This window comes from Anser cygnoides, chromosome 6 (assembly GCF_040182565.1).
Source record: "Anser cygnoides isolate HZ-2024a breed goose chromosome 6, Taihu_goose_T2T_genome, whole genome shotgun sequence".
NCBI classification, from domain to species: Eukaryota; Metazoa; Chordata; class Aves; order Anseriformes; family Anatidae; genus Anser; species Anser cygnoides.
In genome coordinates this window covers 18,363,385-18,376,114 of record NC_089878.1, presented here as the reverse complement: position 1 = coordinate 18,376,114, position 12,730 = coordinate 18,363,385, and the positions used below count along the sequence as shown (strand labels likewise).

Genomic DNA, 12,730 nt, shown 5'->3' with positions numbered 1-12,730 from the left:
AATATGGTATTTACTTTTTGGTATAAAGCTACATGTACCTGAGAAAAGAATGTATTTTTATACTTTTATTTTTAAAAGGACAAGGGAAGATATGTCATCACAGCATTTCACAAGCAATTTCCAAACGTAAGCCCAGAACTATAGCTGAAAAGCTGGAAGTGTATTTCTGATCAATCAATCCTGAACATGCTACTTTCTCAAGTTGGGACCCATCAAAAGGAATAATGAATTTGATGAAGATAAAAATATTACACTTAAAATTTTCTTATAAACTATAATGGAAAAGATACAAAATACATTATTTATGTTCTTAAAAATGATCCACAGCATTACAGTTATTTCTTAGCACATAGAAACAAAATATATGACAGCCTATAAAAGCAACAAGAAAATTCTGTTTTAAAAGAACAGACACATAAAATAAAAGCAATTAATGGTCTGAGTATCTATTATTCTTAAGGCCAAAGTACATAACCACAGCAGCCCAGGACTGGAGTTTTACAGGGCATACACATTGTACACAATGATCTCCCGAGGCGCGCAGGGGAGTGTTCACGTCCTTTTGGCGTATGGTGATTAGAAAATAGCCAGTGTGTCACATACTACAGGCTAGCAACTGTCGACTTTTTATGACCATTGGTGCAGATGAGAAGCTCATACAAAAGGGTCTATTCAGTCTCCGTCCCAGAATTTTAAACAAACACTAGCACCAAACCTAGGGCAAATATTTCTCTGTGATACAAAATAAGTGTCAGGCATGCAAGGCTGCCATTTCCCACAGCAGCCCTACTTGGTTTTGGTAGGCAGAGTCAGCTTAGTTGCTCCATGAAGAGCAGAATGGGTAATGAGCACTGATCCCCTCGTGCCTATAAATTTGGGAGGGTGAGTGCAGAGGGATACAAGGCAGCCTTCTCCTCCACAAGACGACCTAGGAATGTGAAAGGAAGGCTCTGTTTGTTTCCTTGAAGACTCAGGAGAGGAAAAAGCCTGATTAAGGGTGGAAGGAACAGGGTCAGGGTTCTCTTCACAGAAGATGTGAAGAAGCAGGGAGGAACCAGTTTTTTTGGTGGCAAACAGCCCAATTCGTGCCCTGCAATTCCCAGCAGAACACGCACAGTGTGAAGACACAAGGGAGAAGTGAAGGCGTTGCCAAGAAGAGAGTAAAAAAAAAAAAAAGCCACAAGAAAACAAAACAATAAAACAAACAAAACCACCAGTGCCACAATAGCGTGTGAACTGGTATTACACTAGTTCTTCTGTCCCAGCCTACTCAGGCAGCACAAAACACCCCAGCACTTTGTCACGATCCACAGGAGCACTGCTCATGGGCCACGGCAGTGCTGCCAGAGCACTCAGCAGTGGCACTGGATGGCATTCCTGATGGCCACTGAGGTTTTCTTGTTAAGCACCTGTGACAAATCAGACTGGCAGAACTGGTGAATGGTGGTAAGCAAGTGTGAGTGGGCTACTACTCAGCTGGGGAGAAATTCCTATTTCAAATCTGCTAGAGTGACAGCCATAGCAGACTAGTGCTAGGCAGACAGTAAGTAATGCTGAAAATGCCTTCAAACTTTCAACATACATTTACAGAAAAGCTATAGAGAACCTTACAGTGATTGTCTTTAAATGTTTCATCTTTATCTTTTTCTCCTTAGTTCTCATCAGGTTTAAAAAAAAACCTAAATCCACCTTTCCTATTCTGGATCTATAAATCACTCCCCAGGCACCCTCAGGAGTGCTCAACACAGCATCCTCCAAAAAAAAAACAAACACCCAACCCCAAACCAGTTTCATCTTGCTACAGCTTTAACAAGCCAGGAGGATTAGCCCAATTTCCCTCACTGGAACCAAGGTACATTTCTCCACAGCACCCTTTGGCCCCATGGAGCCCACCAGCAGAGCAAGTCCAGGCCCCCAACCAGCAGAGCAGCAGGAAGCTCTGCTTCACACACAGCCCACAGCCTCATCACAACATTGTTGCTGAGAAAATACAAAATGTACGCATCCTGCTCTTTCAACAAAAATAAATAGACACTTAAATCTTGTATTTTTTCAGGTCTTTACTTACTACCTAGATCTTACTAGCTTTATAAACTAGCTTTAAACAAAAGTTGCCATTCATCTATTGCTATTTTGAGGTAGAAAGTTGCAACACAGCTTTAAATACTTCTTTTATGTTGTTGATAGAATTCTTAATGAAGATCTTACAAATACACATTAACTGGCCCCTATCACAATACTATGATATCTGACTGATATTATTGCTCCTTTTCTCCTAGATACCTTTGGTCTGTCTAACGTTTTGAATATATCCTCTCATTGTATGCTTAGAGGGTGCTGTGGAAAGGCTGTATCAGGTGCGGAGATGTGGAGGTGTGAATCTCAGTGACAAGGTCTGTCTGTATGACTCTTTCAGGAACACTGAGGATTGTCCATGCCTGGTACAAAGCTGCACCAACACCTGAGCCACCACCGACTCAGAGATGCAGTTAATGAGCAGACAAGCAAGAAATGGGCCGGGCAAGGAGCTGGATATGGATCCCTACCAAGGCTGCTTTGCTGGGCCACACCAGGAGATAGTCACCAGGGTCTCCTCCAGGTAAGTGCCACGCATCCCTGGGACAGGCACTACCCACAGACGAGGTCCTGCCACAGTACTGCATTGGTTATGCCACTTACAGCCTTTTCTTACCAGCACCACCACAGGTGAAGTGCAGACACATGAGCAGATACTTGCAATCAGTCTAATGGTAGTGTATATGGAATAATATACATGCATAATTTCTAAAATAGAAATAGCCTTTTTTTTTTTTTTTCCCCCCTGTGTATGCCCTTGAGCTTGTTGTATGCCTGGGATAAAACACACTACTGCACAGCAGCACAGAAAGCAGGGTTTGTTATACTAAGTTTAAGTACTCCAGACAGAACGCAGTACGTGCAGGGGGATCACAAAGGTGCTGGAAACACTGATATCTGATGTTCTCAGCTCTTTTGTGCACATTCAGCCCTGGGCATAGCTTGTTGCAACGCAAAAGATGACGGAACACTTCACAGAAATGGCCTCATAAAATATTCAGCTTTCTGTTTTTGCCCAGGGTACAATCTGTGCATTTTCCATACAGTTGGAGCAAAAAAGAAGTGCTAGATCTTATTTCTCACACATTTTAAGTGTTTACATTTTTAATTAAAAAAAATAAAAATGCAGAACTACTGTCATAACTTCTCTGGTAGAAAATACATGTACACTGTCTGGGATTTTACCCAGACTAAAACAAGATTTTTGAGACTAAAACAATTCAGAAATCCCCCAGAGATAATGAAGCAATAGAATAAATAATGAACAAAAGTGTTTTTTTTAAACATAATATATGCTAGATATAGTTTTGCTTGGATGACACAGATCCACACACACCAAATATGAACCTATTTAGGAAACAACTGTGCATCCATGCATTTTTTCTTTTCAAATAGTCCCAGAGCCTAAATTAATACTGCACAGAACACAGCCTCTCACATGCTTGTGTGCAGGATCTGGTCTTCCAGCACTGCCGTGCTCTATATGAGCTGATGGAGGATGGCAAAAAAAAAAATATGCTGGATATTGCTGTGGACATAACATGGCTGAACCTGTCAGGATATTTCTCCCAGTTCTTTCTGTGACTCATTCAAGAAGGACACGCTGTCCGTGCTGCTAACATATTCCACTACATGCACACACACAAACGTTACGATGCTGTGAAATTGCACTGGTATTACCTTTTCCAGGATTTTACAGCCTAACAAAAACACTAAATGCTCAGACTTAAAGTGGAGCAAGGACGGCACCCAGTGGCCAAACAGACTCATCTCAGAAAAACGTTTCTCAGCTCTCTCTCATCCCTCACTTTCTAGGGCTTTAATTATAAAAAGATTCTAGTTCTAAATGTGAACCAGTTGGCAATGTAAAAGGCCTTTTAAGGGCACTGCCTTCTTTCTTTGAAGGACATTTATTTTTCCTTTTGTAAAATATTTTTTAAATGCCTACAGAAATGTTACCATTAATAATTTAAAATCAATACCAGCAAGCATTTATGACAAACAGCTGTTTGCAGCCAGAACACAGTATCCAGGCAGAAATAAAGAAAAGCGTTCTGTCTTTTTGTAGGGTACATGCTGGGGGGAAAATGAATGATTCCATCCTGGTTTCAAAAATCAGTATTGCTATTAGGGAACTTGTTCCATTTTAAAATCAATTTTGATAATATTAATGCAAAACGTTAAATTTCTATCCAAATAAAGCTTGGTGAAAAACAACTTGATTTTTCAATCAGAAAATTCCCAGCTATAACTTCAAAAAGGAATCTAAGCTACAAAAAGAATCTAAGCTCAGTTAAATGAAATTATTATTCAAAAATATTATTGAAATTTTATACTTTTTTTTTTCTGCATTTCTTTGAAGAATTCTTTCCTCCACAGGGATGTATATTAACTGTGTGGGAATAACTCACCCCTTGTAGACAGTGAAAGAACCATTACAAACCCACAGTGAAGACCTGCTAAAGTAGCATCTTTCAATGAAGTATCTCAGTTTTTAATTATTCTGTTGCAATTTAAGTGCACGAGTCTTTGCTAGATAGATTTTTCTTCCTGACTGGAAATCTTTCCAAATATAAATTCCCAAATCTGTCATGGACCAAAGCATGCTACTTTATCATTTCACAAGTGTTGATTTTTTAAAAACAATTCTTCAGATATTCCTCAGCCTTGCACGACACTTTAAACGTATTCTAGCCTTATCACTTTTTGCATGGTTGTTGGCTAAACACTGTAGCAATGTTGAACTGTATTTATTCCTCAGTGCTTTCCACTTGACAAGAGAATCTTGTCGGGTATGATGGCCGATCAGATTGAAGGACAGACAACAAGTCTGTTGGAGAATGAATCATTTCACCTTCAGTTGGAACAATGCTATGTCCCCAACAACTGCTATTTCTAATTTGCCTATCTAAGCATTATCAAGTCCTGGACCAACCATGGTTTTGGATAGGAAAATATACGCAAAAGATAAGAAAGTTCCCATTTCAATAACAAATATACTAGTTGAGAGCAGCACAGTAGCAGCACACTTTTTTTTAGTACAGGCAAATTAATAACCAAGTTTATTGCTCACTCCTCTGAAGAAAATTTCTGTTGTTGAAGTATCACTGTACTAGTATGTGTAATTACTAAGAAACTGAAAAGCAGCCACTATCTAAGGCAGTCAGCAATATTTTAAACTGCTTCAAATACTTTAGTACTGTAAAATAATAATGAAATACGGCAGAAATTCCTAGAATTCTATTATAATCTAAACCAACTGAAATGTATTTCAGCTTTTCAGAAGGCTTTTTTTAAAAAAAAAAAAAACAACGAAGTAGTATAAGGACCCATTCTGACCATGACGGTACTTTTAATTTTCTGTTATTTTCAGTAATAGAAGTTTATTACTTGTCAAGGTGTTTAAAAGGAGTAATTAAGATGTAGTATAACTATGAAGAAATTGATCTTAGATGTACTCATTACTTAATATTTCTAGTTACCATGTCCTTACTCTGCAGTCAGAATATCAATATTGATTTTTCACATTTTCAATCCTAACCCCATAACCCCCCTTTTTTTAACATACGGTGCAAATATTTGCAGAGATTATTCTGTATAGCAGACACTTACAAATAAATATATTTTTCCTTTGCACATGTAAAACATATTACCACAGAAAGTTTCTTATTAACATCTGCATGACTCCCTTACCCTGACTTAATCTGTAGACTGAAACTTCTTCCTTGTTGAAGGAAGACCATTCCTTCCCAAGTTTATTTAATGACCCGTGCTAACTCAAACTAACAGGAAAAAAAAAAAGTCTGTGCATAGGTATATGATCAAATTGTGGGCTTTATCTAGCTTCCAGGCCACAGGTTTCTCACTTTTTCCTGAACTCTCATAATATGATTTTTCCTCAAGAGAAAAATTTTCAAAACCAGGATTTACTTATCTCCTACTCTTCAAAATAAACTGGTTTTATGCAGGCTTATAACAGAAACATAACCGTCCTTTGTAATCATAAAGCAGAAATGCTGAAATATCTAACAGGAGTGTTTTTGTATCTATCCCCCTCTTTGTATTTGGGAAAGCACTACATGAAGAAGCACCTTGCTGCGCACCACTGATACAACAGTGTGAGAGCAAGGAGCCTATCCAATTAGGCTGCAAGTTTTCAGAGGTGGGCAGGGGGTGGCGGATGTGCTCTTCATGACTGCTATAACCTCACTTAACCTGCTTTGTAGCTAATAAAGAGGTCTAAGCCCCTCTGGAGAGCAGCTCAGTACTCAAGCTTCACCAGGTTAAATTATTCCTTGCAAACCCTCCCTCCACAATGTCCTGGAAAACACATACTTCACTTGCTCTGGAGGGAAGGGAACCTTCTACTCTAAAGCTCCATGTTTTTACCAAAAAAATAAAAAGGTGGTCATGAAAAAAGAAAAAAAGAAAAAAATCTGTCCAGTGACCTTTTGCAACAATTTGATCTCATCTTGATCAACTACAATGCTACTATAAAATTAAATTCAATAAAGCCAAATGTTTAAAATTCAGAAAGCAAATTCAGAAATTCCACTGTTTTCTATCAAGCATCCCTAACATTAGGGTAGGCACTGATGTATGATAGTACTGCTCTAACAGTAGTTCATAAGCAGGTGCCTCTCAAGCCTCTGACACAGTGAAGTTGTCCCACTTCCCTTATTTCTGATATAATCCCTCATGGAACAAATTGAAACAAAAATAGATTAGTTTCCCTCAATAAACTGTCATAGTGTTTTTTCATATGCCTTATTCTCAGTAAGTCCTATCACACTGGATCAGGTTTCATGCTTGGGAGAGGGACTGTTGCATTGGAAGAAATGCACCTGATAGTCCCAGATCCCAGGACTGCAGAAAAGAGCTGAAGAACAGCTTTGTAGGGCGATTGGGAAATACTTCCAGAAGCAGGTGGTTGAGAAAGGAAGGGAAAGAGCTCTTACTAAAACAAACAATTCAGCAAACTCAGGGGTTTTCATCAGACTCTGTATCTGCAATTTCTGAGATTTATGACAGTAACAAAGAAGTCAAAGAGCATTCTTCTGCAACTTAAGCATAAAGGGCATAGTCTCTTTTCTGGGTGACAAAGTGATGCAAAGAATGTAGGTTTTTTTTTTCCCTCTCCTAACAACGCTGTTGGAAGGCACTGGTTAATAACGTAAGGCTGGCTGTATTCTGTCAGACCAGAGGTCCTTTCTAAGCCCTGTACCTTAATTCTGAGAGTGATGGACATGGTACACTCCTCCCAGCTTTGGTGAGCTGCACATCAGAGATTGCCTAAGCCAGAGGCAACTGTCTCTGTGCAACAGTCCTCATTTGCCTTTTGCTTCTGTTAACTCCTTTTTTTTTTTTTTTTTTTTTTTTTTTTACACTTATTAAGATCTACAGTGATAGGTCACATAGTTAAATAAACATTTACAGAAGGGAGGTCTTTGGTCAGATTAAAATCCGCACCCCAAATAATTTCATTAGATGCTCTCAAACCTAAATACGCTGTATGAGAAAAGATCATGAGCAGTCTTTTACTCCTCCTCTTCACCATGCCTTGCCATTCCTTCTCTTCAGTGAAATTTAAAACAATTTTCCAGTTTTACGTATCTTTGAACTAGAGAGCATTAGCCTGTTGTCACCAGATGAGAGCCTCACATTTCAGAAACTCGTATAAAATAGCAGTATTTTATTTTTAATCATTATTTTTTATTTGTAATCATTTTCAGTATATGCAATGCATTTCTGACTTCTTGTTTCCATGACAACTGAAGACATAGGCACATGTAGAAGGGTAAGAAATCATGTAATACAATAATGATCTCAGTTTCATGAATTATGAAGCTCTCAACATGATGCTGTAGGTCTTGTCTTACGTAGGCAGTGCATGCGGAAAAGCAGAGAAAAATAAGCTGTTCTTTACATCTTGTGCAGGAGTGTTTCTCAAAAGGGAAGGGGGACACAGCTTGATATTAACACTTCAGCCTTGTTTGCCCTCTAGATTTCCCCTTATTTTCCCCATTGCCACTATGCTCAGGGAAACCTGAACTGCTGGAATAACACTGGGGAACAGCTTGGTGTCAGCACAGTCCCTCCTGTGACAGCAAAGAGGAGTCAAAGAGTCTGTGTGACTGGTCTTAGGGACAACCTTAAAGCTACTTAAATGTGTGAATAACTTCATGCACTTACAGAGAGGTTTGGAGCTCAAAGAACCGTATGTGCTTCACCGTATGCGTGTCTGGGACCACAGTTTGCCATACTGACTTTGCAGCGCGCCTACATGCCTGCGGTCCTTGTTAAATCCGTGCTGCCCGGCAGTTTGAAACAGTGTCACTTACACAGCCAAGTGTGAAAAATCTCATCTTCCAGCTATACGTATATAAACACTGTTAATAGTTCATAAGTGGTCCAAAACAAAGGGCAACTTGTCTTTCTTAAGTTTAATTACCAAGTAAGACTATAATGCAATTATTATAAACCACTACAAATGATTTAATTACCACAACATAAAAGTAACTAAAATAGTTCTAAATTGAAAGATGATGACACAACAGAGAATAATATAGTCTAGGAATGCTTTCCCCCTCCTTACAGAGACTGGAGATAAAATTGATACATAAAATTATATTTCTCATTGTGTTGCCACTGTTCTACTTTTAATGGTGGGTGTAAAAATTGTAATGACACAATGTATGACAAATGCAGATTCACTTCATCTCATACATGTAGTGCACTCCTGGTATCAAATTCACTTAAATCTGTCATTTTTCATGTATTCAACTGTTTACGTTGTCATATACAGTAGCAGTCTTAAAGGTGGTTTCTCTTTTTGGTTCATCTCTTCATCTTTACTCAGTTAATCTCTGTATTTTTGAGAGACATACAAAAGCCTACCCATGCGAAGGTAAGTCTTAACTAGCCACACCTCAGGCTATGCAATTGAGAAATACAGGGATTGTTATTAATGATACATTTTGAATCGAAGCCTCTGTAAAGCAGGTAATACATTATTTTCTGTTGTGTAGCTCTCCTGTGTGCTGTTTGACCTAAAAAAGGGAATCTCTCACAGGGCTATAAATAATGCATCATAGTCATTAAATATTGATCTGGCTTATACCATTCACAGCTGCACAATTAGGTTAGCTTTTTTAAAATAGCTTCTTGTATATTACCCATAATAGGACAGTGTTTACATATTCTCTTTGGAAACTACATTAAATTTAAAGGTGATGTGTGTTTGTGGGACTGCTTGCTGTTTAAGTCACAGGACTTGTTCATTACTGTCTCAGAAGCCAGTAACTCTTGCTATAAATATCCTGTCCTACACAATTCTGCATTCTTTACTCATGTAGCTTGGCTTTCTATATTTGCCTAAAGGATAGCTATTTTTAGGCTTGGAGAGTCTGCATTTCAATGAGAAGAAACCTGGCACTGCAGGACAATGCTATAGGATAGCATCAATCAGACTTCACTAGTCCTAGATCTTTCTATTCCAATACTACAAATGCTTATAGCTAAACAGTAGCACTAGTACGTAATAAAATAAAAAATTCTGTCATTTCCAAGTTTAAAATACAAGAGAGGACTGAGTTGCCAGTTTTTAAAAATCATACATATTTCTAACTTTTCAAAAAAAATGATATTGATATGGGTATGATTCATTGGTGCATTACCTTAGTTTATCCTGCCAAAATTCAGTGCCAGTTTAATGCAGTTGTGTAGATGCAAGCGAGAAGAAGTATAGTGATAAATCAGGCTCAGATATCAGACAGTCATTCTCAGATACGTAATAAATGTTTTCCTTCAAGGTAGATTTTTGTTGTTTTACTTGCAAATGCTCACAAAAAAAAAATTAATTTTTCTTCCTAGATCTACAGCAATGGTATCACAAATCTACCTATCATAGTAATGCAGCAAAATGCCAGAAAAATTAAAATATTATGCAGTTTAGAAGAATTTAGCAGCATATCTGATGATTTTTTTATTTATTTTTATTTTTTAAGGAAGCCATCATAATTTAAATTTAAAATCAAGGTTGAAAAATATTTGGTAGCAAAATAATCTAGCAATGGAAAGTCTATGTAGAATACTATAAATTGTGTGTATTCATTACTCTTATTTTAATTCCATACATCTCAGAAAACATCCTCTTTCTTATAACCGGGAAGTACAGTGCGTATCCCCAGTAGAGGAATAATGGTAGGCATGCCACAATTAGTTCTGATTAATAATCCCGATTCAATTGGCTGTTGTTGAAACTCCATCAATTAAGCTTCCACATGTCTTTCCTCATCTTCCTCATCCTCAAAAACTGAACTTTTCAGGAAAAAAAGGGCCTGTTTTATACTGCACACCAACTCAAAAGTTGGTACAAACTTAAAATACATTTTAAACTGGCATAAAAAGAGGACAGGAGCTTAAATTTTAATATATTTTTTTTCAAGAGATCTTGTTCTATCAAAACACAGTGCAAAAGACTGACTACCATGAGTAAATGGATGGAGGGTGTGATGGAGATCACCGCTTTGCAATTTTACAGATGCCAAATGAAACCACAGACAGACATCCCTGGCTTACTAAAATCAATGGCAAACCTCCCATTACCTTCCCTAGGCCCAGACTGTTACCTGCAAAGACTAAGGGATTTGCTCAGGCTCTGAATCCAGATCTCTGCCATACTGCTTGTGTCTGCCTGGAGGGCTGAGCCCCCTCCCTCACTGCTAAAATGAGCTCTCTGGGTGACGAGCATGCACCTTCCATTCCCACTTGCCTGGGCGCTGGCAGCAGACCCAGCGGGTGGCCGCTCCGGGCCAGCAGCACCACACCTGCCCACGCTGGCCTCCAGAGAAATGTGTGCCTGCTAGTGTAAGCGCTAATGAATACCAAAAGCTTTACTGCAAATTTTCTTACTGTTTTCTTACTTGTTGTTGTTGTTCTATTAATTCTCAAACAGGATTAGTAGCAACTGAAATAAGTGTTATTTACTTCATGGAACTTGCTCATGGTAATGAACTTTAATTCTTAAAAACATACCAGGTATATAATAAGAGTTTGTGAATTCATCCAATAACAGTAGGAAGTTATTGACAAAATTTCAAGTAAAAATGAACTTTAATCTTGGCAGGCTTTCTGTAATGCAATACTATTAATTCATTGCTAAAAGATAGAGCAAGTACAAATATACTTGCAATTTTTTGCTTCGTATCAGAATATTCCTGAGACTTTGGGCAAATAAAAATTTTGGAAAGCCACTTTATTAAGGCTATAAAGAAATAAGATGGCAAAGACAGAAATAAACAGCTTGAACTAGCAGGAAGAATATGTAATTATTTCTAAGCTCTTGGTGTGCAGTTCCTGCATGCTTAGAGATAAAATGTTGAAAAGCTGTCAGCTGAAATGTATTGTCACTCCAAAGTCACTAATTGCTGTTAGGTCCCATGTCAGTTAAGCCAGTAGTGAACTACTGGCATTACTCTCATTCAGATGTTTCTATAAAGGGTGTTTATTCCTGTTCTGACTGAACCAGAACGTAGGTAAATCATAACAGACATTTCCACCGGCATGTGACAATAAATCACCAAAAGGAAAGGGGACACTTTAGCCCCAAACACCTCCAAAGGGAGAAATTGTTTACTAGCCAGTCAAGTCTACAAGATGACCCTAATATAACATAGGGCTTACACAAAATATAACAATATAATAAACAGTGAAAAGAACAGAGATTTCAAGGCAGGATGCCCCAGGAGACCTTGGCAGGCAGATCAGCTGCCAGAGCCCTGCAACGGGGAAGATGGGAGCAATTTCATCCCATGGATAGACTGCCTTCTCTAGGGATGAGCCCTCTGTTGATCGCCCATAAGACAAGCTGGTTCTTTCTTTTTTTTTTTTTTTTTTTTTTATATAAAGAAAAAAAGCAGTCATTGGTGTGAAGCATGAACAAAGACTACCTGGCACTCTTTTTTGTCAGGAATTGAAAGCAAGACACCTAGATATAGGAGAGAAATATTCTTCTGAAAAAATATCTCAGCTTAGTTTAAGCAGTTCTAGGTTATAGTCGTCATTTTAGTCATTTGTGGTTTCTAAAATGAAAAGCTGCTCCGCACCCATCACTGCAGCTCTTTCATCTTTTTCAAAGATTTTTTTCTACCTTTCTTGCATAACAGCCTAACATGTAATACATTCTCCATAAAACATTGCTAATTATTTTCTGCTTACTGTAAAGTAAAACTTTAATCTGCACGCACTTTAATTTACTGTTATATTCTCAGAAATAACCAAGACCATAAATTCTTACCTTAAATTTATCCACTTCTGCCTTTGAACAAGTTGCATGATAAGATAACACCTGTCCCAGGAAAAAAAAAAGATTAAATTTTTTTTTTCAGACCTGACAAGTAGAAATAATAGGGCTCTGTACAGCAGTCTTATCAATGATTTTTAAAACAAATTTAATTAATATTTATGCATGATAATTCAGTTCTGAATGTCACTTTATAATAACTAGTTACACATTATCGTGTATACATTTGGCACTTATGTTGCAAGTAGTTTTACAGGTAACCATGGCCAGTAAGTAATTGAATATTATAACTGCTCTTACATAGTTCTTCTGGAATTCTACAATTAAAAGAGAAATAACTTAATTAAAAAA

At 37.8% G+C, this 12,730-nt stretch overlaps 1 protein-coding gene and 1 long non-coding RNA gene across 5 annotated transcripts in view; one reads left to right on the top strand and one right to left on the bottom strand.

The window, feature by feature from the left end:
* The window catches only part of PDE11A (phosphodiesterase 11A), a 134,239-nt gene that overhangs the window by 47,719 nt on the left and 73,790 nt on the right, over window positions 1–12,730 (bottom strand). For all 4 annotated transcript variants that reach the window (XM_013171593.3, XM_013171590.3, XM_013171591.3 and 1 more), the window contains one exon: window positions 12,374–12,424. In XM_013171593.3, the coding sequence (XP_013027047.3) occupies window positions 12,374–12,424 (51 nt within the window). The remainder of the gene's footprint in view (window positions 1–12,373; window positions 12,425–12,730) is intronic.
* LOC125182523 (uncharacterized) overlaps window positions 1–12,730 on the top strand; it is a 112,850-nt gene that overhangs the window by 68,866 nt on the left and 31,254 nt on the right. Inside the window, exon 4 of the long non-coding RNA XR_007162496.2 lies at window positions 2,417–2,599. This is a non-coding gene — a long non-coding RNA (uncharacterized lncRNA). The remainder of the gene's footprint in view (window positions 1–2,416; window positions 2,600–12,730) is intronic.